The 27,779-nt window shown below is 41.6% G+C and overlaps 1 protein-coding gene and 1 long non-coding RNA gene across 3 annotated transcripts in view; one reads left to right on the forward strand and one right to left on the reverse strand.

Annotated features, from left to right (window-relative positions):
* Positions 1–10,900, reverse strand: part of LOC120788712 — a 23,652-nt gene extending 12,752 nt beyond the window's left edge. Inside the window, exon 1 of the long non-coding RNA XR_005707285.1 lies at positions 10,736–10,900. This is a non-coding gene — a long non-coding RNA (uncharacterized LOC120788712). The remainder of the gene's footprint in view (positions 1–10,735) is intronic.
* Positions 1,748–27,226, forward strand: hsf2 (heat shock transcription factor 2). 2 transcript variants are annotated; one of them, XM_040124709.1, is made up of 12 exons: positions 1,748–1,857; positions 11,644–11,752; positions 13,615–13,742; positions 16,003–16,127; positions 17,990–18,065; positions 18,755–18,816; positions 19,650–19,728; positions 19,907–20,040; positions 23,389–23,661; positions 24,588–24,690; positions 25,447–25,513; positions 26,125–27,226. In XM_040124709.1, the coding sequence occupies exons 2-12, from the start codon at positions 11,722–11,724 to the stop codon at positions 26,451–26,453; spliced, it is 1,407 nt and encodes a 468-aa protein (XP_039980643.1). In that variant the 5' UTR covers positions 1,748–1,857; positions 11,644–11,721; the 3' UTR covers positions 26,454–27,226. The 2 variants fall into 2 exon arrangements, with proteins under 2 accessions (XP_039980643.1, XP_039980642.1); XM_040124708.1 differs by lacking the exon at positions 1,748–1,857 and adding an exon at positions 10,843–11,181.
* Positions 27,227–27,779: the final 553 nt, after the last annotated feature.

Genomic DNA, 27,779 nt, shown 5'->3' on the forward strand with positions numbered 1-27,779 from the left:
GTACGTCAGGATTTACTGCATTGCCTCACACATTTGAGTTTTGCTTGTTTGTCAAAGGGAGACTCTTAGCTTCAAGCTCATTTCTCTGTTGATGTTATTATCAGGCCCAGACACATCTTAAATTATGTGAAATGTAACTCTCATAAATCATTGAAAACCTCTTAAACTCTACCCACCTATGATGTCCGCACCAGAGGATCAATCATTGAAAAAAGTCATGTTAGGGAAAGGAACCTCTGATGCTCCATACTTTAAAACCATGAACCGTGAACCATGATCCTCATGAAGTGCAAACTGACAGGTTTAGTAGAACTAAGAGCAGATAGGTAAACAGCAGGACTAAGACGGACACATTTCGTTGTACTGACAGAAGACAGACTTTTAAATTAGTAAAGCAGATAGATTGCATGCAGCACCACTGGCTCAGTTGACAGCAGTCAGGATTTGCAGTAAATCAAGGATGCCATCTAGTGGCCAAGTGATGATATTTTCAGAAATGTTTTTGAGATTATCAAAAACCTCAGAAACTCTATGAGGACCTTACAAAGGGGCCATTTTATACGTGATTGTCATTAATTCAGTTCAGTTTTATTTATATACACGCATCATCTCAAGGCACCTCCCAGGGTCAGTTCAAGACCTGACACTGTTATAGAGAGAAACCCAACAGTTTCCCCAAGAACAAGCACTTGGCAGCAGTGGAGATAAAAAAAACTCCCGTTGACAGGAAGAGACCTCCAACAGAACCGGACTCAGGGCGGGGGCCGTCTGCCTCGACCGGTTGGGTTGACAGGAAAGAAATGGGGAGGGGACGGGGCAGGAACAGCTGTATATCCTGTTGTATTCAAACGCTGTCAGACTGGTTGCTGTTTTGATAATAATGATACCTATAGGTGTAATAGTTTTGTTAATAATAATAACAGCAGCAATTATTATTATTATTCTCAACAATAATATTAATAAAAATAATAATGAGTTTTGACTGGTGTTGGCAGCTCTGGAGTCAGAGAGACCTGCAGAATGAGGACAGGGAGAGAGAGAAGACACAAAGTTAATGACATGCAGTAGTGTCATATAAATGTATGAGGAGAGAGAGAGAGAGAGAGAGAAGAAGAAGAGAGAAGAAGTGCCCAATGCATCATGGGAAGTCCCCTGGCAGTCTGGGCCTATAGCAGCACAACTAGTGGTTGGTTCAAGACAAGCCTGAGCCAGGCCTGACTATAAGCTTTATCAAAAAGGAAGGTTTTAATCCTGCCTCCTGGAGCGAAACCGGAAGATGGTTCCACAGTAGAGGATCCTGATAACTGAAGGCTCTGCCCCCCATTCTGCTTTGGGAGGATTTTAAATTCCATTATGGATTTTACAGTGAGCCAATACAGAGAAGCTAACACGGGAGAAATGTGATCTCTTCTCCTAGTTCCTGTCAGTACTCGCGCTGCAGCGTTCTGGATCAGCTGGTGTCATGATCTGCCCCTCTGACTGACTTCATGACTGGACTCTGTTATTTCCTGGTTTATTTTGATATCACTTTCCCTGTTCATCTGTTTGTTGTTTCCCGCCTTTCTGATAGCCTGCCATTTTCCGTCCCCCCATCAGACGTCCCCGGACTTTTTTCCTGCTCCACCTACTCACCTGTTTTCACCAGTAATCACCTAGTGTCCTCTCTCACTACACACCTGTTCCCAGTTACCTCATTTTCCCAGTCACTATTTAAAGCTACCCCTGTCTCCTGCTCTTTGTAAGTTCATCTGTGTATTATCCCTTGACTTCTTCATGTGCCAGTTTGGCCTGCAAGTGTGTTGTTCCTTGTCTTTGTACCTGGATACCTGCCTGCTACCTTGCTCGCCCATCTGAATTGTAAGCCTATTGGTTCCATCATAAAGTACCTATATTGCATCTATTCGCTTTCTTGTGTGTCTGTGTTTGGGTCCTCCCTGCCTGTGCCGTGACAACTGGAGGCTTTTCGCATTATTTGGACATCCTGATATGGAATTACAGTAGTCCAGTCTACAGGAAACAAATGCATGGACTAGTATTTTTGAAACAGGATGCTTCTAATTCACACAAGATTGTGCAGGTGGACACTGTTTTATGTGGGAGACAAAGGACATGTCCTGATCAAAAAAGACCTCAAGGTTCTTTACAGTAGAACTGGAGGCCAAGGTAATGCCGTCAAAGGTAAGTACGTGATTACATAATGTGGTGAGGGAAGGATTTTGCCTGAGGTTGGTGCCAGTAAACTTAAACCTCGCTTGGCACAAGCTAAAGTCAAATGTGAGCGACAGAACACGGGTACTGTTGGAAGTGGCACGTCGAGTAATATGCAAGCCGTCAAAACAAAGATGGTGAGAGTATTTGCAGCTAAGTTGGATCCGAACCCTTGATGCAGATTCTCTCAATGACTATTTGAAAGAGAAACTGGGTCGGCAGGTTATGTGTTGAAAGGCTGAGTCGGCATGTAGCAGATTCAGCTCATTTCACGGCACATTTGTTAAATAATACGGAGCTGCCTAGGGATGCTCTGATGTGTTTTAATATGAACTGTAAAAACCCACATTATGGTATTGAACTATGTGCCATATATGACAACATTGTGACAGCTCTTAATGCCTCTGGTAGGCCCTTTTGTAAACATAACAAGGTGCTTTACATTAAACCAGGATGGAATGATTTTTGTGGTGGAACAACATGCTGCAGCTAGAGAGCTTTTAGACTCTGGTCAGAATCAGGAAGGCCTAGACAGGCCTAGTTTTGTTTTTGTTTGTTTTTTAAAAACCTAAAAACTTCATGCAAGATTTAAATGTGCTCTTTGTTCTATTAAAAGAAGCAAGAACACAATGAGACCTGATTCACTTGCCAGGAAGCTGCAGAATAACCATTGTGATTTCTGGAAAGAGTTCAGAATCATGAATAACTGTACAACATCCTTCCCATCCAACACCGAGGATGCGTGTGACCCAGAGAGGGTATCTGAGGTGTGGCGTGAGCATTAGTGTAATTTATTCAACTGTTAAAATTAATATGGTTGAAGATGTTGTTCTTTCTGAAACCATGGTAGTCAGGTCAGAGGATGTTTATGATGCTAGATGACAAGGCTCCTGGTATGGATCGTATTACTGCAGACCATCTAAAGAACGCCGGTCATACTGGTTTCGTGCTTCATGTTGTCCTTCCAGAGTCTATCACGGCTGTATTGTTAGTGCCTGTCATTAAGGACAAGGCTTTAAACTAAATAGCATGGATAATTATAGACCCATTGCCCTTGCTAGTATACTCTCTAAACTGCTGGAAGGAATCCTGCTAAAGAGGTTTGAAATGTTTTTTCTTACCACTGATAATCAGTTTGGCTTTAGAGGAAAACAAGGCACTGATATGTGTATTTATTCTCTAAAGGAAATTGTTGCTAAATTTGGAAGGCAAAAATCCACCGTACTTATGTGGCCTTTGACAGAATTAATCATGAAAAATTGTTTCTGATAGTGGTTTTCCAAAATATATACTTAGAATACTAATTATCTGGTTTGCCCATCAGACAATACGGTTTAAACGGGGAAATGTTATGTCTGCTGTTGGAGAAAGATTCCCAGATCAGGGCCAGAGAGTATTTCTGGACCTCTCTTCCAACATTTAACTTCTGTGACGGTGATGAGTTACTGGAGTCTCCAAAAGTTCAAAATAATCTCACTGGAGATGATCAGAGGTCAATGCAATAGAGTTTAATCTTTTACAAGAGATAAACCCGAGTCAGCTCCAGAAACCAACTGAAGAAAGCGTAGCTAGACATCATCTTCCATACCCTAAATTCAAATTCGCTCCTCCTTGCTGATGAGTTCTCCACCTACTTTTCTAAAAAATGAACTTCACTTCATCAGGAAATAATGGTATCATACTTTCCATATTTGGTCACATCCTCCTTATCCACCTGGAAATAATGGTGTCAGTCTCTTTGGAAAACCCCTCTAACGCTCCCAGCCTGCCTGGGTAAGTCTGGGCAACTCCTGACACCATTATTTCCAAGGTGTCTTAGGCCATATTTTTTAAAAACTTTAATACTTCCAAACTGTGTATTATAGTAATTATTTTCTTAATTCAGATTAATCCCAATGCTTCTATTATTCATTGCAAGCCCAATGATTCAGTCTGATTATCATTAAAATCAATGTCCAATACATTCTGGTCTATACCGTAACACAGAGTATATTCATAATATACCTTGGCACACAGAGAATATTTCTTGGGATGTTACTACTACACTGCCCCGTTTCATGTAAATAATGGTGCACGCCAAGGTGGAATTCTGTCTCCTGTTTTGTTCAATGTGACTTATCGAAACAACTGAATTGGTGTAACACAGGCTGTCTTGTTGGAAACTGTTATCAATCAGCAGTTACTGCAGGTGTGTAGAGAGGACAGCAAATAAGTGTTTTTTTTTTTACTCTTTCACTTGCATGATATCCCTCATGACTTGCAAGGAAATAAAATACCTTGATCATTTTCTCACTGATGATTTGAATGATGACAGATATTTATCGACAGTGCTGTAAACTCTATGCTCAGGCCAATATGTTGCTTTGCAAGTCTAGTGTGTGTTCTATCAATTTTAAATATCCATTATTTAGAGCTTTTTGCACACATACAGTTAGGTGCATGAGTATTTGGAGAGTGACACAATTTTCGTAATTTTACATCTGTGCACCAACACAAGATATGAAACAAAGCCGTCAAGATGTGATTGAAGTGTTGACTTTCAGCTTTACTTCAAGGAGATCAACAAATATATCACATTAACTGTTTAGGAATTACAGCCATTTTTATACATAGTCCCTAGTTTTCAGAGGCTCAAATGTAATTGGACCAACCAACATCATTATAAATATAAGATTATTGTTAATACTTTGAAGAAAATCCTTTGCAGTCAATGACTGCCTGAAGTCTGGAACCCATGGACGTCACCAAATGCTGAGTTTCCTCCCTTGAAACGCTTTGCCAGGCCTTTACTGCAGCCGCCTTCAGTTGCTGTTTGTTTGTGGGTCTTTCTGCCCTCAGTTTTGTCTTCAGGAAGTGAAACGCATGCTTAGCTGGGTTGAGGTCAGGTGACTGACTTTGCCATTGAGGAATATTCCATTTCTTTGCCTCATTATCCATCTGTTCTGTAAAGCACTGTCCCACCAGTAGTTTTGAAGCATTTGGCTGAATCTGGGCAGACAGTATAAAACTATACACTTCAGAATTCATCCTGCTACATCTATCAGCAGTCACGTCATCAATAAACACCAGGGACTCAGTTCCATTGGCAGCCATACATGCCTATTCCATAACACTGCCTCCATCATGTTTGACAGATGATGTGGTGGCTTTGGATCATGAGCCGTTCCTTTCCTTCTCCAGACTCTTCTCTTCCCATCATTCTGGTAAGAGTTCATCTTGGTTTCTTCTGTCCAAATAATCTTGATACAGAACTGGGCAGGTTTTTTTTAGATGTTTTCTGGCAGAGTCTACTCTGGCCTTTCTGTTCTTGAGTCTCACCAGTGGTTTGCACCTTGTGGTAAACCCTCTGTATTTACATTCATGAAGGTGTCTCTCGATTGTAGACTTTGACAGTGATACACCTGCCTCCTCCAGATTGATCTTGACCTGGCTGGATGTTGTGAAGGGGTTTTTCTTCACCAAGGAAAGAATTCTTCCATCATCCACTTCAGTTGTCTTTCGTGGGCTTCCAGGACTTTGTGTGTTCCTGAGTTTGCCAGTTCGTTCCTTCTTTTTGAGAATGTAACAAATTGTTGATTTGGCCGCTACCTAATTTTCTGCTATCTGTCTGATAGGTCTGTTTTTGTTACTTCACCTTATCATGGCCTCCTTCATTTTTCAACACTTTTCAAATTCAACACTCGTTATCAACTCCAGACCTTTTTATCTGCTTAATTTGTTATGAAATAACGAGGGAACAAGACACACCTGGCCATGAAACTGATTGTCAGTTAATTGTCCAATTACTTTTGAGCCTCTCAAAATAGGAGACTATGTATAAAAATTGCTTTAATTCCTAAACCGTTATTGTGATGTTTTTGTTAACCCCCTTGAATTAAAGCTGAAATTCTAAACTTCTAAGACAACTGATGTACAGTTTCATGTGTTGCTTGGATGAGTCAGAGAACAGCATCATAGAAGCTTTAACCTGCACCCACTACTCATCCAGACTCAGAAGACACTGGAGAGAGAGCCTAAGAATTTGCTGGTTGATTTTTTTTTTTTTTTAATTTATTTTTGAATAATGAATTGTACTGGTTTTTTATCTTGTATGTCTTTATGTTTTTTAATTGCTATGGACCGTCCGCTGAGTCTGAAATAAAGTTTGAAATGAATTTAATATTTTTCTGAGGTGTCTGGGGCCAAGTACAATTACTTCAGTTCCATCTGAATTTAGAAGTAAAACTTCCATGTCATCCAGGCCTTTGTCTTTAAGACATGCCTGAAGTTTGACAAACTAATTAGCAGCAGATTATGGACAGGGCATGATGTGTGAGAAAAAAATTGCCCAAAACACAAGCACAGTAAATATTAAAATAAAGCATTCCAAGTTTTTAGTATACAGGTCTCTGAATTTTTAATTAATAGATTAGGTGATTAGTCCAATTTCTGTCCTCAACATAAATGAAAGGGGTTTTGTGATTCTGAAGAGTCTGCTTCTGCCAAGCTGTGACAGGGGAAATTGCAATCATTGTTTGAGGCCAACAAAGTGCATTTATTATACAGGCGGTAATTATTTTTAAGGAAAAATACAGATGCAACCTGCAAGTAAGTAACCAGAGACAACTGGATAAGGAGGTAAAGGTAACCAATACCATTTCTGGAAAGCAGTCCAGACTTTGTAGACATTTTTCTGAAGTCTGACAAAAGACTGTTGCCAGTGATGTGTACCAACACTACGGTACAGTGCCCATCTTACTGTTTTTATTCATTGATACTTTATAGAAGTAGAACTACGGGACTCTATTATCTCCATTTTCCATTCAGATAGAGCAGTTGAAATTGTGTATATCTGGATGGTGAACTGGGCTGCACTGATAACACAGAAGATCTCTACGGGAGGGCATCACAGCTGGCTTTATTTTTGAGGGCTCAGAAATTGACAGAACACTTCTTAGGATTCGTAGTAGCTGGTGTTCTTTTTGTTATTGTGTTGGAGGCATCACAGGGGTGGGTGATACACAAAGCTGATCAAGCTTGCCATGAAGGGCAGTGCTGCTGTTAGCACTAATGGATAGGAAAACTGTTAACAGCCAGGACTGTTGATTTTCCTGAGTCGCCAGGACACTGTTTCTGAAAAGATACACGGCTGTTGAGTTTGTTTCAGCTTTCCAGTGCGTAGAAATTCCATGAACCTCCACTGTATTGAAGTGACGGCATCCCCCGATTAACCTCTGAGGGGCAACCAGAGCTGGAACACTACCTGGCTCCACATTTGCTATGTTGTAATTTGATTAAACACATTTAGGAGTATGCATCATTTAAGCACAAAATTGAAATAATAAAAATATCAAAGCGAGATTTTGAAACAGCGACCCTCTTGAAGACAAAGCCTCAAAGTCAGGTAATAAAGCAGGACCCGCCTTAAAGCCTCTTTCATGTCAGTTGATATGGTGTGTGTGTCAGTTGGGATATTTCCGAAACAGTATTCGGCTAAATCAGCACTAACCGGTTGACAAAATGTAAGACTTGGAGCTTTAAGGGTCCCTGGAATTCTCAAGCCGCCAGGGCAGTTGCCCACTATGCCTAGTTAGTCTCGGTAACGAGTCTCGGTAACGAGAGGTATAACAGAGGCCCATGAGATATCGCCAAAGCTCAGCATATCGAAGCAAAACTAACTGCATGGCTGGATACCAGGAGGGACAGGTGGACAGGTATTTTTTTTGTAGTTCGGGTGAAGTGAGCCTTCAAGAGGACAGGAGACACAGTAATTCTAATATGCACAAGTGTCAACATATTCAACATCATACACATGTGTAGTTTTTCAAACTTTATTTCTATGACGTCATTTAACTTTGTTTCTACATGTAGCCTAAATGTCGTTATCATACGTGTCGCTTTAGTATGACCGAAATTATTCTGGTCTTCTTGTTCTGTATACTTGTGTCGTTTCTTTGCATGTTGATGCATATGTGTGTGTGTGTGTGTCTTTGTTGGGGTGTAAGTATGTAGAGATGGGTGACAAATTAAAGGAGTAATGTGCAAGAATAAGAACTGTCCAATTCAAAGTACAAACCAAAAGGGGGCAGCAAATTACCAGAAAGTTGGGGTGTCCACCCCGTATCGTAATAAAAAAGGAAATGCACTATATGATCTCTCCTCCTCCCTCCCCTTACTTTGTGCCATGGTCCGACTGGCCATTGAGCATAGCGGGACAAGTCCTAGTGGGCCGCCGCATTGGTGGGCCAATAGTGGCAGAAGCAGAGGAGGAGCCACGAGAGGTGGAGGAATGCGAGGGAGAGGGAGAGCAGCTGGAGCAGCGGCATCAGTAGCTAAGCTTGAGAAAAGATGGAGGAATGTCGCAGAGAGAGGACGACTGCAACAACACAGGTTTATAGCCACTCACATTTACTACTTCTTCGTCCTCTCATGTTGGACTGAGGGCAGACTGGACGCTGCAGTGACTCACTGTTGCCTCTTGAGGTACAAAGTAGTATTACAAGACAGGATGGGCCGGGGCTAGCGGGTTAGCATGCTAACTTCAGTAGATCTCCCTGCAACACATTACACAGGCGTCTTTGACACCTCGGTCCAATATCTCCCACAGGTGTTCAACTGGGTTGAGATCTGGTGACTGTGAAGGCCGTAGCATATGATTCATCAAGCCACTCAGTGACCCCTCCTGCCCTATGGATGGGGGCATCGTCATCTTGGAAGAGACCACTCCCATCAGGGAGTGAACATCCCATGAAACATCCCATGTTTCATTGTAGGATAAAGGTGATCACTCAGAACAACTTTCTTAATTTGCAGTGACCCTTCCCTCTAAGGGGACAGTGGACACACACCATGCCAGCAGAATGCCCCCTAAAGTATAACACATTCCCTCACTGTCTGGGTCCAGCATTCAGGCCTGTACCCTTCTTCTTGTGTCCAGCACACATGAATTCACCCACTTGTCAAGAATATGGTGAAGGATGACTCATCTGACCATAATCCCTTTGGCCCTGTTCAGTCCTGGCATTAGCTTGCATCTCAGGTGATCGCAAGCTCTGAGTACGTCAGTTCACACCTGGCGTCTCAACATGAGTCCCGAGTGACCACTTGTGATCGGATCTCACCTCCCGGGTCCATATGCAAATAAACACGCACATCATATCCCTTTGCAAAGACCAAATGCGTTGCTGTTTTTAACCGTTGGGTCACAGCGATGCACTTCCTGTGCCTTGTCTGCCAGAAATTAAAAGAAGAAGAAGAGATCAAAACAATACAGGATAGGTCTATTGCTTGGCGTGTTCCTTGCAAACCAAATCACATAAGATGTTTGACACACACTTAACATATCTCTATGGACTTTCAAAATATTTAGACGTTGGGGACAAAGACAGTTTACGCAACTTGTACAACTTGTATTTGTTTACGAAAGAGTATGTACATCTGCTCAGGCAGAGGACGTCAGATGAGTATGCGGTCCTTCAATGTGGCCCAGGACACATTTGCGTACACACCACTAAAAGAAAGTGGCCATATGAGGCCCAGACCACCTCTGAATGTGGTCTGAGCGATCGTATCTCAGTGTGTCCTAAACGTGTCTTGGGTGCATTCAAACCTGTACTTAGAGCTGTCCACTTGTGACCTGATCCTCCGAGACGCATATTAATACCAGGTTTGAACAGGGCCTTTTCCACATCTCTGTAGACCCGCGCCTATGGTTTTCGCACCACTGAACTTTTAAATGTGAATTCATCTTCGTATGAAATGCATTGACATTTTCAGTTACCTGATGAAGAGTTGCTCTTCTGTTTTTCCTTTCATATCAGGCCACTACAGTTTCCGATCCTATTTACCGACGTCTTTCCCATAAGTCTAAATACAGATGTTATTGTAGTCACTGTTCCTATTGAAACACTTGCATTTGGACACCCCCTGCGATCAGCTGAGAAGAAAAAAGAGCCATATATAAATTTGTACTCTCGGTTTACAAATCTGTGTGCCTGGTTTATAGATTGTGCCCACAGATTTGCAAACCACATGCACTGATTTGCAAACAACTTCTTTCTTGAGGTTTTGGAGTGAAGACCACAATAAATAAAACATTAGACAATGAAAACTGTGAAACATCCAATACAAAACACACTAGAGCATTAAATCTACCCTTAAATCTAGATAAATTGGATTTACCTGGTGGTTGCAGCTCCATTAAAATGCTCCATTCCTTGTCCTCTGAAGAAAGAAGTCATTTGCAAATCCGTGTGCACGGATTAAGAATCTGAGAGCATAAACCGTGCACACTGATTTGAAAGTGGAGAGTACAGATTTACACATGGCTTTCTTTTCCTCACTGGACCCTGGGGGGGGGGTACCAGCCAGTCGAGCAGTCTGTGTGACTGAGGCTCCTGCCATCCCTGCCCCAAGCATGAACCCTCTTTCAGAGTCACCCAGATCTTTTCCTCTTGCCATCTTGATGCAGAATCAGAATCGACTGGGCCCACTCAGCTTTTTTCTACATGCCACAGCGCACGAGGGGATGTTACCTGCTTAATCGTACCATGCAGTGCACCTGTGTGGCAGCATCTTCATCCGTTGTGTTTCTCCACTCGTTTACCCAAGTTTTCCCTTTAAGTTGTCGACCGCTTGTAGCCGCCCGACCCGTGCGTTTGGGACGCGCAGTGTGTCGATGGAAACGGGCCCAAACTCTTTTTGTTTGCATGTAACTCCACGTGAGGAGTCTTACGTAAAGCCATTTTCGACCAATCGGCTCCCGGTGACTGGGGCCGGAAGTTGTAAGTCATTGGTATTTTGGTGAAGGCGACAGAGTCGAGCAGCTTTTCGCACAGGCTGCGGAACACAGCGACCACTGCGCAGTTTCAGTCCAGGTGTATCTGTCGTTACAATTGAGAAATGAAGCACAACTCGAACGTCCCGGCTTTCCTCACCAAGCTGTGGACGCTGGTGGAGGATGCGGACACCAATGAATTCATTTGCTGGAGTCAGGTAACGCCAAACTGTGCGCCGTTAGCACTTCAGGTATAAAAGCTAACGCCGAGCAAACAACTAGCGAGCTAGTCAGATTAGCTTTAATGTAACAAACAACTGTTAACAGGAAGGGTTTCATCGGCCACGCATATACACGCTACCTGAGTACTTGTTTTAGCATACGGAACGATTAGCAAGCTTTATCTTGGGCCACACATTGACTGTTAGCTCAGTTAGCCAGTTATTTCCCTTCACTGTGTACCTGCAGGTTAGCTAGCATACTAAACCAGCCCCAGTCTCTGCGTCATGTCTGCATCACTTCGTCTTTGAGTTCGGACACTGAGTCGCGCTGCGTGTGCGTGCGTGTGCGGACAGTTTCGAGGCAGGTGGTTACATGAAATGGTTAAATATATTCAGTTTCTCTCAGAAGAGCTGTTTTGACTGTCATTGTGGTGCTCATTTTTTTTTTTTTTCCCCCAGGAGGGCAACAGCTTCCTAGTATTGGACGAGCAGCGCTTTGCCAAGGAGATCCTCCCCAAGTTCTTCAAGCACAACAACATGGCCAGTTTCATCAGGCAGCTGAATATGTGTAAGACTGCATTAATCACCTCGTCTTAGTTTGTACTCATGGCCAAAGGTGCACACAAATTCTGCCATGAGTCAGTGCTTTGCAGTGGCTTTAGAGTGACCCGGTGGCTACTGTCTGCTGGGTAGTGCTGTTTGTTGGCTGTCCACACTCATAACCCAGATGGCTGGTAATTCTTGACACATAACACATTAAACCCATACTTTCAGAATTCGTTTCGGTGTAAGGTTGATGAGCGGGTAACTAGCCCGGCAGGTAATTGACCTAGTACCGATCCACCTCTCCACATAGCCAAAAAGCCGGGACAGAACCATGGCTGCAACTAATAGCTGCTTTCGCTATTGATTAAACCTCCAGGTTGTTATCCCAGTTAATGGATTAAACGTTGTGTCCACAGAATAGATAAAAATGCTCATTATAATTTCCCATATTCCAAGGAGATGTGGTCGCATAGCTTGCTTAATTCAGCCAACAGTCCAAGACCCAAATAAATTCAGTTTACCATCATATAGGACAAAGGAATGTGTCATATCCTGACATTTTAGAAGCAGAACCAGGGTTTATCGATTGTAATACAGAGCTGATAGATGCAAGGGCAAATGCTATGGTAACCATGGTAACCACAAGGCACAGTGTAAACATCAGCTGTTGGCCAGATTTAGTTTGTAATCAGTAGCAGGAGACACACTCGGTTTAATGGTCCTGTGCTGGTTCTGTTGTTTGGCGTTATGTTTTGTTATGATTTTCTTTAAAGGATGACTCACTGATTTTATTTATATTTTTTTTATCATTTTGTTGGTAAACTGATTGAGACTGAATGACAACCAGTAGTAAGGCTTGGCAATATGTATGAGATGTTTCTGACACTAATGTATATTACAATATGGTAAAGATATGCAAAATCCTTTATATCAAACCAGTCTTCAGTTGTTACATTAGACCAAACTCACATGTGATGCAACTAAGGACTGGGCAATATGAATACAGTACATGTGATTTTGTGTGTATGTATATTTTTTATATTATTATGAGTAAAGATTATGTATAATTATTCAAGAAACTGTTGGTGGATAAAATAACCATACAGGAACTTTTTTTGGATAATCCAGTGATTTGTAAATCTGACAAATGAATATTCTTAATTGAAGTGACGCAAAAATAATTTAAAAATCCAATACTGACGTGAAACAGCTCTGTATAGTTATTTGCATCATTGCCCAAAATGTCCTAACATCACCAGAGATGTTAAAGTCGTAGCCACCACGACGTAAACAATATGCCAAAATCACAAACAGGTGTATAATTTATATTATGTCATCTCAGGGTATGTATCATATTTCCCAGTTGTAATTCCGCTGAAAGTCGGTGCGGCTATATGAATTATTGCCCACCCCTAACCAGTGGTATCTACACTGTGTCATATAGGTCATTTTGGAGACTGTATTTTATTGGGTTATATCACAGTATACTGGGGACTTGTTTCTGTTATTTCCTTTGACATAAACCTCCCGAGAGACCAAATACCAAGTAAAAGACCATAAAAGAATATCAGTTTACATCATCTCAGATCCTAACCACTATAAGCCATGTTTAGAATGTAAGCACAGTCTCTACCACTACAGCAATATAAAGATAGCTCTACATTATTATGTTTTCTGATCACGTGACTACAAGGATACTGTGAGCCCTTAAAGGAAACTCCAGATTTCTTTGTCTTTTGCATGTACACTTGCATACATAAATTAAGGAGGGTATGTTTGTCGCTGCTTGTTAATGTGTATACCCGTGTGTATGTGTGTGTGTGTGTGTGTGTGTGTGTGTGTTTGCATGCGTGCGTGTGCGCCCCCCCCGGTTTGTGCATGCAGATGGATTCCGTAAAGTCATGCACATTGACACAGGCATTGTGAAACAGGAGAGAGACGGTCCAGTGGAGTTTCAGCACCCCTACTTCAAACATGGACAGGACGACCTGCTGGAGAACATCAAGAGGAAGGTGGAGTCATCTCTCTGTTATCTCTCTTCACCAGTCAACAGCAGTAATAATTTTAAAATGTAGCCAAAGACCCTGCGACTCAATCTACCAATCCTCGATTGAATGACATTTAAAAAAACATTAAAAACCCACAACATATGATCAGTGGCAAGAAAAAGTAAGTGAACACTTTGGAATTACCAGCATTTATGTAGAAAATCGTCTTAAAATCTGGTTAAATTTTCATCTAAGTTACAATAATAAACAATCACAATCTATTCTAACTAATAACCAACAAATCACTGTATTGTTCTTATCCATATTGACTACATAAGGAGTTAGCAAACCTGGAGTCCAGTCAATGAAACCAGATTGGAGGTGTGGGTTGGAGCTACTTGATTTATAAAAAGCACTCACACATTTTGAGTTTGCTATTCAGAAGAAGCATCTGCTGATGTGAACCAGGCCTCACAAAAAAAGATTTCACGAGACTTACGATCAAGAACTGTTGATTTGGAACAAGCTGGAAAGGTTTACGGAGTTGTCTCAAAGAGTTGAGACATTAATCAGTCCACAGTCTGAAAAACTGTCTGTAAATGGAGACGCTTTAGTTCTGTGGCTTCTCTTGCTAGAAGTGGACGTCCAGCTAAGATGACTCCAAAGACACAACACAAAATGATCAGTGAGGTGAAAAAGAAGTCCAGAGCAACAGCTAAAGGCTTAAAGGAATCACTGGAGCTGGTTAACATCTCTGTTTGTTAGTCTACCACACAAAGATCATGGAGCATGGAGTCCATGGCAGGACACGGAGGAAGCTGCTGCTCTCCAAAATAATATCGCTGCACCTGAAGTTTACCAAAGAGCAGCTTGACACACCACAGAGCTACTGGGACGATGTTTTGTTTGACTGATGAGACTAAAGTTGAACTGTTTGGGAAGAGCATGCAGCTCTGCGTCTGGTGTAAAAAGGGTTCTGCACACCAACATGAAAACATCCTCCCAATGGTGAAATACAGTGGAGGGAGCGTCATGATTTGGGGCTTTGCTGCCTTTGGTCCTGGACAGCTCGCCATCACTGAGGGGAAAATGAACTCTCAAGTTCATCAAGGTGTCTGACAGGATGATGTCAGGGTGGCTGTCACCAGCTGAAGCTCAGTAAAAGTTGGGTGATGCAGCAGAACAATCACCCTCAACAAAGAAGTAAATCTTCTACAGAACGACTTCAGATAAAGTAAATCCACCTTCTTGAGTGGCCTACGCAGAGTCCAGACCTTAACCCAACAGAGATGCTGTGAAATGAGCTCAGAGAGCCGCTCACACCAGACGTCCTGAGAATGTCTGAACTGAAGCAGCTCTGTAGGAAAAACAGTCCAGCGTTCCTCCTGAACGTTGTGCAGGTGAATAACTTGTTTAAGGTTATTGCTGCCACAGGAAATTCAACCAGTTATTTAATTCAAGGGTTCACTTACTCTCTCCACAAGCCCTGTGAATGTTTAGTGGCTGTGTTCAATAAAGACACTGAAGATTATAATTGTTTGTGTGCTATTGGCTTAAGCACAGAGTGTCTGTTCTTGTGACTTAGATGAAGATCAGATCACATTTTATGGACAAATAATGCAGAAAATAAGGTCATTCCAGAGGGTTATCTACCTTTTCTAACCACTGTATAGTGCATTCTCATTTTCACCGAGATTAAACATTGTTGAACACAGATTGAAGTGACATCCAAAAGTATCATCCTAAAAAAACTGCACAGCAGTTCTTGAGGGAAGCATTGGACATTTTGGGAAACACACTTGTTTTGACACAGAACCCAGAGTCAGACAAGAGGATCCATGACAGTTTCATCTCTTAACATTCAGGGTAAAGCTAGGTACATACTGGAGCCTCGTTTAGCCCAGAGAGCAGATCCAGGGGAACACTCCTATCAAATCTTTATCAGAAGTGAAGGGACATTGGCACTCTGCCAGCCCAGTGGTTTAGCACTTCATATTTTCTGAGTCAGATTTGGGGTGTTTGTATTTTTATAAATAGAGTTAAGACTAAGAAAAACATGATTGTGATGAAATGAATCAGTATTGAGACAAACAAAGTCAACTTGGAATGAAGTGCTTGTCAAGATAAAAAGACCTTTGACCCCTCTATCTGGTTCTTTTTTCATTTGCTAACTAGGGTCATGTCTTGTGCAAAACTCTTAATATTTTCAAGATCGCAGTATTGCTGTACTTTTATGCTTCCAGTGTTGAGATACTGTAAACCCAAGCTCTGACTGTAATCTCAGGTTTCTAACGCTCGGCCAGAGGACAATAAGATTCGACAGGAAGACCTGACCAAGATCTTGGCGAGTGTTCACAGTGTTCACAGCAAACAGGAGAACATTGATGCCAGGCTGGCAACACTCAAGAGGTAAGTGTAAAGCTCTGTACAGGTTATCCCAGAAAATACACTGACAAAATTGATCAAAACATGGTCAACAACCCCGGGAAAAGTTGCATGTAGAGAATTCCATCAGTCAAGGACAAACTTGAGGGCAATTTCAGTGGCTGCGAGGGTCCGCATGATGTGCATTTAATCATCTGCCCAAGTCAAATTCCATGTGGACCCGTGGGGACATCAGTGTGCAGCCCAGAATTTGAGACCGTGCAGATTGTTGGCACGTCAAGCATGCTGACTGTGCATGCGCTAGAAAAGCAAACGGGACACTTGTTTTGCACTCTGTTTGTATGTGCTGTACTTCTTCATGTTGTTCAGCCAAATTCAACAAAGACAGGCCCTCTTCTTGCTGTCAGGAGGTTGCCATCATGTTTTCTAGTGTACATGTATGTAACGTGTTTGCATGCGCAAACCCAGTGTACTGTAGTATGTATAGAAGTGGGTCAGCTGACTGTGTCTGCCCTGTAGTATAATCAAGGCTATACAGTACCGGGGTAAGAGTTTGAATTTGAAAATGTGTTTTAAAATTTTTTTTTTTTAAAAGTATATGTGCCAGTTCTGCCAACCTTATCGATATGAAATAACAAAATAACATTTAGTGGGAAAAATGATGCTGTCTTCATGCACATTTATGAATTTTTTTATGTTAGCTATCTTGTGGTTATTTTTACCATTGTCCTATTTGACTTATAATTGGACCTTGGTTAAAACAAGTTTTGTTTTGGGCCCTGTGGAGTTACCATACCCCTAACCAACTGATGCCTGCTCCGGTCACTGATTGCCCAAGTTGCATCAGATTTACCATGATGATCACTGAACTGAGCGTAGCCACAGAGTCGTCACCTGGTGAGGCAATCAGCTACAGCTACAATTATCATTGTCTGCTCCTTCATGGCAAATTCACAAACAATCTGCAATCATGGTGATATAAATTCCTGTCTAACAGTACTTATCTGTTTTAATCTCCCTTTAGGGCATATTATCCATCACTTTGGCTGTCTCTCCTATCATCGCTATGCTGATGATGTCCAGCTGTACATATTTGTGAAACCTTGAGAACTTTCATATCTGCCCATTTTACAAAATTGTCTTAATGAGATTGGTGCCTGGATGTCTCATAGTTTCCTGCAATTAAATCACAACAACACGGAAGTTCTGGTCTTTTTGCACCAAATCAGACCTTTGAAATTTATCAACCTCACTTGGTTTCCCTGGCTTCTAGCCCAAAAGTAGTTTCCAGAAACCTAGAAACATCTTAAGCCATTTATTCAGTCTCCTTATTTTCATTTAAGAAACACTGCCAAACTGTGTCCCCTCTTATCTTTCCAACAGCTTGAACAAATCATCCATCGTTTTGGCTCCTCACATCTTGACTATTTTAATGCCTTGTATTCTTGTTTAAGTCAAGCTCAACCTCAAAGGTCAAGACTTGCGGTGACTGAATTTTTTCTGTTCTCCCCCCTGGGGGTCAGATCAGCAAACCTCAGCAAATCTCATCTCAAAACCTTTATTTTCAAATTCATTTCACTGATGCTTTCTTGCCCAGGTTTGTTCTTATTTCTTCACAGTGGGGGACACACTGTGTGGGACAGAGTATGAGAAACTCCTGCCCCAATACAATGCAGCAGAGTACAACTCCACTGCCAGTACACCACCGATACTGCAGCTTCAACATTTACCATAGAGTGGAAAACCACCTCTCTGATGACATGTCAAAAACAAACTCCTGTAATAGCACTGAACATTGTCATTAAACAAAAATAGGAAAAAAGCTACAGGAACTATTTCTGCAGTCCTTTCTCTCGACTGAAAATGAAACTTGTTTTGTTGTTTAGGGAGAATGAAGCTCTGTGGAGGGAGATCTCGGATCTGAGACAGAAACATGCCCACCAGCAACAGCTCATCAAAAAGGTGAGCACTGCAACGGACCCATCAGTTTACTATATCTGACACTGTATTCCCATTCATACCTCCTGCAAACACCTACGTCAGAATAAGCTGCATTTCATAATTTTTCTGGAAGACATTTGATTGCAGTTCATCGTAGTATTTCAAACCTTTCATAATCCATTCAACAGAGAAAAGTTAGTTCTCTAAACCATCTTTCAGATTTCTTTTTATTTTTAGAGTATTATACTCTGCACATGCTACCTTGAGTCATTACAAGCAATGTGAACCACTTTTGTGAGTAGTGCATCCTTCTTAGGAGAACCATCTTTCAGTATGTGATGTTATTTCCAAGTGGATAAACAGAATGAGAGCTTTCTGTTTAGTAACTCCACCACCATTATGTTCTGATAAACCCAGTATTTCAGTATAAGCAGGAGTAAACCAACAACAGTGCCAAGCACTCAACACAGCTCCATCTTCCTCCATCTGCTACATCAAGTTTTTTTTTCTTTTGGTGGACTGATTAAAAACATAAACAGAACAAGTCATTTAATTTAGTGTTCATTTTCATGGCATTGCTTTGTTTAGGTTTGCAAGGGAACTAATGTCTAACGTAACCACAGCCAGCAGGTGTTTAACTCATCATTGGCATCTGAGCAGCAAATCCATTTGGATTTTCTGTTGAATCTCAGAGACTGTTCTTTTTTCAGCTGATACATTTCATCGTCACATTGGTACAGAACAACCGCATCCTGAATTTAAAACGCAAAAGGTGAGTTCAAACTGTGTTACACCCTTAAGCTGGGATTATAGTGAGAGTACTGGTCCTTTTTAAACAACTGATCCTCTAAACACGCAGTCCCTGCACCTGTCAGAGAGGCACTGATGAAGTGATCACTGAGTAGTGAGCTTACTCAATAAGCCATCGCTCAATCAGATGCCTCATGAAATAGACACACGGCTGTCACGTTTTCAGTATGACACTACAAAATGAATACCAAATTGACAGCTTGTATTCAATTTCTGGCATTGTGGTTTGAGTTTTGTAGCCTATAGGATCACATACAAGTCTGTGGTGGTCAGAATAACGCCCTGTTTCATACTAACGTGTAATAGCTACATGTGGAATGAAAGCTGATTTACTCCCAAATGGTTAGGTACCGTTAAAGACAGTTGCTTGGTTTCAGAGACACTTTACAATTTGCTCCACATATTGAAAATGAGGTATCCTGTTTTCCCAGTCAGTGGTGTGACTATAGTAGGTGTCTCGGAGTGTGACTTTCTTTCATGAGTTCACACTGATGTGTAAATAATGGAGCTGCAACTGATGATTTTCTTTATCAGTTAATCTGTAATGAGTAGTGTATTGTTTTTGATTAAATAATTGATCATTAATTTATAATGATAAAATGAAGAAAAGAAATTCCCTTCATTGTCAAACGTGTAATGAGCAATTTTCACTTGAATGACTTGCACGATTAATCAGTTAAACAGTAATTGTTTAGCGACTACATAATAAATCAGCTAACGGTTTCAGCTCACTCATAATGTAAACTCTAGTCTCTATGAACTTTAAATGTTGATTTGTCATGGTGTTTTTGACAGGCCAATTCTTATGAACAGCAATGGAAAGAAGCCCAAATACATTCATCAGATCTATGATGACAAAGTGTGTGTGGAACAGGTCAGTAAATATCAGGACTCAGAGACATAAACATGTGAAGTGTTACCTATAGTGAACTCACGTGAATCAGTTAATTCTCACTTATTTAACTTTTTAAGCCGCCATGGTTATTTTTTTGTTTTTAAATAGATCATGTTGAATATGTCAAGTCCAGATTCTGACTGTGTGTCCTGTTTAGTCGTCTGTCAACAGTCTGAGTGGCGTGAAGGGCTCTGAGATATCAGATGACGTAATCATCTGTGACTTGACTGAGAATGATGGCGAGGTGACGGCTGAGATCACTGAAGGGTCCCCCAGGGCCTATGATCAAGGGTAAGATTGTTTTCCTTTATCTGCAAGACATTTGGAAAGTGTCTGCTTTGCACCAATGCTCTCCTGAGAGTCTATTAGGGTTTTTCTGACTGAGTCCTGCTTTGATCGGCCACAAGCAGAGGAGCCGCACTGGCGTGGTGCAAGTGTTTTTCATTTGCAACCCACAACGAATTCACGTTCTTTACCATGATCAGGGGTTGGAGGTATGCTAGTGTCAAACCACAATAACGGCCTGTCGTCTGGGCCCTGTTTCAGAAAGTGGGTTTAATGAATACTCGTGAGTTTGTAACCCTGAGTTGAGGGACTGGGTTTGGGTTTTCCGTTTAAAAAAAAACGTAGATGACTTTTACCGCGTTACCTGTTACCGTGGTAACCTACTCTGTGAATCTAACCTGCTCTCTGGCAGCTATTCTTCATCAGACCCCGAGTTTTTCTGTCTCCTCCTGCAGAACCTGAAGCAGCTTCTGACACAGAGCTTAATTTCCTCATTCATACAGCCAACATCAGAGGTCTTCATCAGCACGCGTTAATGTGCAGACGCTTACGTCCGGAAAAGATTAAAATCCTGATTGGAACTAAGGTTGTTACTCAGGACGTGTCTTTAGTAACAGTCCCACTTTTTATGATCAGTCATCAGTGTCAGGACGGAGACGGCGATCTCTGTCCTCACATTCAAACATTCAACCTCAGCTCAGAACAAAATGTATACGCCGCCCGTCTTTATAACACTGAGACTCTGTGGGCATGAAGACATCTGTCAGTGTGTCAATCGGTTCCCTGCACTGAAACATTTACCAAACATTAATCCCTACAGATTAATAAAAAACAAACAACCTGTGTGAAGCTTTAGACACATCAGACTGTGTGTGATTGGTCAAACTGACCGGACATTCCTATCACAGCCATCATATCAAACTGTAGATTACGTGATATTTCTGAGTGAAGATGAAAAGACTTTAACATGTCAAAACTGGACTAAATGTAGTTTAAAGGTGAGTTTTTGAATCCAGGCTGCAGAGAGTCTGAATCGCTTTCAACATTTCACTTACTGTGTTTAAATTCACTACATGTTGAAATAAAGTCATGAACGCTGCAGAGCAAGATTTTTAAATGTCTAAAAATTGACCCTCGGTTTGAACCTCAACACTTTTTCAACTGCAGATGACCCGAATCATGAGGCTGTTCCTGGGTCAGACCGTGAGGTCAAGATCATAGATCCAGACACTCATGTCTCATCTGTTTGACCTATGTTTTCATCTTCACTTTGTCCCCGTCGGGTTACAGCTGAAGAAATAATATATTTAAACATTGAATCTAACAAACAGTCGGATTCCAGCACTTTATCGTCCATTAGGGAAATCCCAGTCTGCTGAATAATGTGGTCTAGTGGACGACGCTGAACAAGGTGTAATGGTGTTAACATCTTGTCGACTCTCCAGCTCAGACTCTTTCACTGCTGCTGCTCCTGTGTTGCAATGTGTCAGACACTAATATTCTAGCTCCGCTGGATTAAACTGGAGGCTCTGCTCTTATCTACCCGTTGTCATGGTAAATCGTAGTATCGGCTCCATCGATGATGGCTTTTTGTTGTTCACCGCACTTGGACTTAACATGAACTGACTCTGATCAGCTGTTTCGGAACCGAAAACCCTGAGTTTCAAATCTCAGGGTTCATCAGTTCAGAGTTGAGGGTTTGTTGAACCTGCCTCCTGGAATAGCCCCCTGATCTCTCTTCATCTCTGTTCGTAGTATAACTTCCTGCAACTGATTCACTGAGCTAATAGCACAGGATGTGTTCATATCTGGTTGATTAAACCTGTTTTTGTTGAAGAATAGCCCAGATAATGAAGCTCTGCTAACTTGGGGACAAACACATTGCATCTCGTATAACTTTTTCACAATAAAAACATCCAGTGATTTTCCAGTTTTCCAGCGACTTTTAATGGGAAGTAGCAACAGCAGGAAATGTTTGGCTTGCATCAGCAGTAACTTGACTCAGCTCAGATTAAAAACCCTATATAGCTGTTTTCACATATGAACTCCGGACAATGTCCAGAGAATCAGGTCCGGCAACTTAATAAATCTCCAAATATTGAGTCAGTTTTCCGGTTTCATTGTTTTCATCGATTTACAAAATGCCTTCCTTCATTTTTAATTTCTTTACATGACCTTTACAGCAAGGCCATGGTAACAAATATTGTCACTCACTTCATTTACAGTACTCAGTATACAGAGGAATTAAAAACTGTGATCCTTCGGTGCCACCATGTACCTAATGAAAAATGAGCACAGACAGGAAGACTGTGAAATACCACGATACAGTTAATACGGTACAATGCATAGATTGACAAAGTGCAGTCTTACATACAGTAAAGGATTGTTCATCATTTCATTGTGTACATTGAAATGGTTTAATATATTAAAATATATACAGTGTAAAAAATCCTCATGGAAAGATCTTCCTGTTTCTATGCAGCTACTGATTAATTTCATGACGCGTACCAGTCAGCTTGTTTCCAGCTTGTCCTACTTGTCTGTTTTTCACTGTGGTGAGCATATAATCACCCTGGGTCTTTAAGAAACATCCAGAATTTTAAATTGAAAACTGAGAAACGTGCAAACTGAAGTATACCACTTCAAATGTACCAATTTATGATTTAAATACAAATTTAATGGAGCACAATATAACAATACCAATTACAACAGGATTTCTGTATAATAAGAATCCCTATGGACATGCTGTATGGTAATATCAACAGGATTTTCCACTGCATCATCCTAAAGTCGTTACACATACTTTTGGTTAGAAGTCACATTACTGTATATACTGGTGATAAGCCTTTAGTAAATTTGACTGTTGTGATCCATTTGTTTTCCCTTCCTCTCTTTAACAGAACTGGCATATGTAGTTCTTTATACCCACCGAGAAAAATATAGCATGTGATTATATCAATTTTGTCAACTCAGTTGAACTCCTGGTCAGTATTCTTTTAGAAGGCTTTCTAAGTTTGCATTTACTTTTGAATAAGTTAATAGAAGAGACTTGAACATCCAGTATTTCTTATGTAGGTGCATTGGAGAGGGGCTTAATATGGTCCCTCTGCTCTGTGCGTTCAAGACATATATTGAATCGGTACATGAAACTAACATTTTTGCCCTGACCAAGCTTCTTCAAAGTTCTTGGGAAAAGAAATGGTTGAACATCTGTAGGGACTGATAGGTTTTTTCACAAACAAGTGTGACGCAGTCTCCTTTACTACAGAACTTGGAACAAGTTGACATTAAAGGATCTCAGTTGTCAGCAACATCTTCCTTACTGGCGTGCTTTTTGAAAATGTCCCCCCTCAGTGATGTAGAAATCGTGGAAGTAGAGCTGGACAGCTGTGCAGTGCTGCCAGCTGAGACGGAGGTGAGCACCACCTGCACAGATGACATCAAACAGACAGAGGCAGCAGCAGATGACAGCCAGAGGAGCAGCACTGTAGACAGCAGTGGACCAACCAGCAGCGCCCTGCAGCTCAATAAAACCTCAGGCCTGAGTCTGGAGGACCCTGTCAAGATGATGGACTCCATACTGAATGAGAACGGAGCAATATCGCAGAACATCAACCTGCTGGGCAAGTAAGTGCCGATCTTAATGAGAACTCTTTTTGAAAATGTATATTTTTTTAAGGGCTTAATAATGTTAAACAGCAGAATGGTATGAGCAAAACAGTATTGTTGAGAGGCTGGCCAGTCTATTATTGTTCTAATTTAGCACCAAACCTTTGGCCTTTTTATGAAGACTTACAATATCAAAATGCCGTGGAGCCGTATCTCTGGCCATACCGTTTCGATGAATTGAGCTGAAAACGAACACGGACCATGGTCTTCCTTTACACACACGCACTCTGGGCCTGGATGGGGTTCAAGCTCTTCCATCATTTCCTGTGAAGCTGCTGAACCACGTAGAACACTGAACCTTCTCTGCCTCAACTTCCTTTTCTGTAAATGCTCAGTAATATGAGTCAACATACTGTACTGCGCTTTGCCTGACGACATCCTGCCCCAGATATTAAAACTCCTTATTCACCCCCATATTCATTCACATGTAATGTTACAACCACCAGTGACCCATTTTGTGTGTTCTCATATTTATTCGAATGATCAAAGAAATTCGCTTTCTGAAATTCTACATTTGAAACGAAACCTTCATTCAAGCTGATACCGCCTCCTGTCTTCCACCTGAAAACAGCATGAATATGACGCCACCCAGATTCTCATTACTGGGTCCCGGTGACACGGGAGGGATATTCCAAAAATCTGGCCACAGTATTTGATTTTATATCTCAGAGGTTTATGCTGTGGCTGTTGTGAAATACATACTGTATGATGTGAAGGGTCCCTCCAGCCGACAACCACAGTAGTAGTGCTGCCCTGCAGTCAGGCCTTCCGATCACCATGTGGAGATCGGTTTTTATCATGCTAAGATATAATGAGTGTTTATAATGACTAGAAGAGTTGTTTGTTATTGATGGAGCATGGTCTTTGTGTCTGTGTCTTGTCAGGGTGGAGCTGATGGACTACCTGGACAGTATTGACTGCAGTCTGGAGGATTTCCAGGCCATGCTTTATGGAAAACAGTTTGGCATTGATTTCGATGCCACAGAGGTAAAATGACTTAGTACACGCTGAAACATTCACCTTATCAATACCTCCTCAGAATTAACACAGCATGTCCGATCAGTTGCATTTCAGCACTATGGATAAGGTGACAAACGCACTGTCGACAGTATGACGGTTTACACGTGTTTTACACTGCCCTCAAGATAGCATGGTAGCAGAGAGTGATTTAGCAGTGTGAAACATGAAGGGTTAATATCGTTATGTGTCGGTTCCTCAGACTCACAGACAATGACTGTTTTTTTTTTCTAGAAGCACGATTTAGAGCACAGAGGCCCAGAGAGCAGTTTATACAGCTACAGTAGAGTCATCAGAGGAGAACAGAGTCAGGACAACATGTCTACCGTACTCATCCACAAGGGGAAATTACAGCAGTGTGAAAGCAGGGAGACAGTATAGTAATCATGCGCTAAATACGCTAAAACACACGGGACAAAAAGTGCAAAGGGCCTAGAAGAGAGTCAAGAAGAGCACAGCGTATATGCTGTAGGTCATACGAGTAAAAAGGGGAATTTGTTGTAAAAACACTAACTTTAGGAGATACTCACTTAGACCGCTGCCACATATAGTATGTGTAGTACAAGGTACATATAGCCATGTTTACATTGTTGTCTGTAAAACAGATTTGTAAAAATGTAAACCTATCCTTTAATCTACATCTATATATATATTTTTTTAAATCTAGGGTATTATTTTTTGTTGGGTTTGAAGCTAGCTCATTATTTCCTCTCCATGTCTTTTCAGGAGACTGTGTCCTCCAAAGAAAACACCGCACAGCTAAACAGAAGCAGGACAGAGGGAGACAACACAGGTGAGTGGAGGATACTCAGACACTGACACCCACGTACCTGGACAAGGCAAACACCTTTTTGCCACCTGCGTTGACATTCAGTGGCTCCTTCACTGTCTCCACACTTTATTGTGTTGTCGATTTTAATTTTAAATGCTTAAAATTGACATTTTTATTAGTATTAAAAATCCAAAATTGAAATCTAGAAAAAGTGTTCATACCATTTGCATGAGAGTCCAGGGGTTCAGCCGGGTTGAGATGTGGTGACAGTGAGGACCATAACGTCTGAATCTCGTCATTTTCATCCTCATCGGAGTGTTCAGTGAGCCCTGTGAGCCCAACACAAGCCCCTGTGTTCATCATGTGTTTACACTCATTTATTCAGCTTTTTCCTTTAGTTTGTTACTTGTCTGTAGTCCAAGGCAGCAGTGTGTGTTACAGCAGTACGAAGTTTAGTGTGGAGCTGTGGAGTTGTTTACAGCTGTTCTCCATACAACAAATGATGAAAAGTGTTCAGTCAAAGAAAGTGATTTTTATTTAGGGAGATGCTGATTATTGTGGTTATTTTCTTTGTCGGACTGGACACAGTCCAGGCGGATTTTCATCTAGACTCCTCCTATGTCTTTGCTCAGATAAGCAATTGATCCAGTACACCTCCTGCCCCCTGCTGGCCTTCCTTGATGGCTGTAACCCTCCCCCAGAGCTGGACCTGGGCGGCATCAGCACTGGCTCCTCCAACACCCACCTCCAGCCCTCTTCCAGCTCTGGTGCCTCTGTGGAGTCTGAGCCGCCCTCAGAGCTACTGGACACCAGCCTGGAGTCAAAGCAGCCGGCCCGCAGCTCCCTGATCCGCCTGGAGCCCCTGACCGAGGCAGAGGCCAGCGAGGAGACGCTCTTCTACCTGTGTGAACTGAGCCCTGCTGGACTAGAGGCTGACTCCACCCAGCTGGACAGAGTGTGAGCAGGAAGGGAGCTGGCTTGAAAGTGATGCCACTAACACTGATTTTGGTTCACCGCAGACTGCATCCCGCCATCCTTCAAATAATACTGACATTGTGTGTTAATATTCCTTCACCTCTCTGGCCTGTGGTGTGTGTTTATTTGTTGAGAAGCGGTAACAGAAGTGAAGAAAGCACCGGGCTGGTGGAAGAATAGCTGCGCTTTGTACCATTTACACATTTTTACATGTAAGACTTTTGCATTGAGTTTGAGAAACATTTCACATTTCACATTTTCATCAAATACAATAACAATAGTTAAACGCTGTCGGGCAGGTTAATAACTCTTTGACCCTCATAGATGCAATTTGTGAGAAAAATTACCTCCCTTCTTCTCACTCATAACTCAGTGAAGACAACACACACGTCCATTAAGAATAAATGTCTATAAACCTTGTGGAGAAGAGTCTCCTCATATCTTCAGATTTGTCCTCACAATCATCAGATTTAATTTTTCTTCTGCATCAACACTGATCCAGCTGTTGTCTGTACATCCATGGTTACATCAGGACTGGTTAACAACACTAGCTCCTGTTTACATCACCCAAAGCATGATGGGAATTGTAGGACCAAAACACAACATTCTAATCCCAAATGGAAATAAGTGAAGCAGCAGAGTGACACAGCCCATTAAAATAGCTTTGTTCTACACAGTAGATTTTTCTGACATTACTAAGGGTCGGTTCATGGTCTCTCTCAACTGGCTCGTAAGACATGCTGTCCTACCACTTTGGAAGAAGTATAAAAATTGTTTATACTTCTTCCAAACGGCTACACTGGAAGAGGGAGTGAATTTTGATATTTTGACATTTGAAAACGGGGATAACGGCTCATACTTTCAGACAGTCAGATACTGCTGCACTCAGTTGTTCACAAGAAAGTGCCTCAAATAGTTGAGTAACAAATGACCACAAGACCAGGTCAAAACCTCGTATGTGGCTTGACCGTCCTTTATCTGTTTACTTCTCTCCTCCTCTCTCTGTTCACATGATGCAGCTGAATTCCCAATAAAGCTCCTCTCATTTACATAATTTACTGTTTCTGTTGTCAGACAACGGAACAAGCAGGAAACAGTGACTGAAACGCAGCCCTTGAGACGACATGTTAACCAGGAGTCGCTACCAAGCCATTTCCACACCTCTGCTCTGCTCAAATCCTGATATATATTATTTATATATTATTTATATATATAATTTTTTATTAATAACAAAAAACCCAGACATAAGCTAGAGACAACGCCTGTGCTGTGATTACAGCTATATTTACTTGTAAAATGATCACACTCAGAG

The sequence above is a fragment of the Xiphias gladius genome, chromosome 4 (assembly GCF_016859285.1).
Source record: "Xiphias gladius isolate SHS-SW01 ecotype Sanya breed wild chromosome 4, ASM1685928v1, whole genome shotgun sequence".
Classification (NCBI taxonomy): domain Eukaryota; kingdom Metazoa; phylum Chordata; class Actinopteri; order Istiophoriformes; family Xiphiidae; genus Xiphias; species Xiphias gladius.

Coding starts and splice junctions, on each gene's coding strand:
- hsf2 (XM_040124708.1), top strand. CDS start 11,089: ATGAAGCACAACTCGAACGTCCCGGCTTTCCTCACCAAGCTGTGGACG. Junction 19,729..19,906: donor ACAAAGTGTGTGTGGAACAG/GTCAGTAAATAT, acceptor TGTCCTGTTTAG/TCGTCTGTCAACAGTCTGAG. Junction 23,662..24,587: donor AACATCAACCTGCTGGGCAA/GTAAGTGCCGAT, acceptor GTGTCTTGTCAG/GGTGGAGCTGATGGACTACC.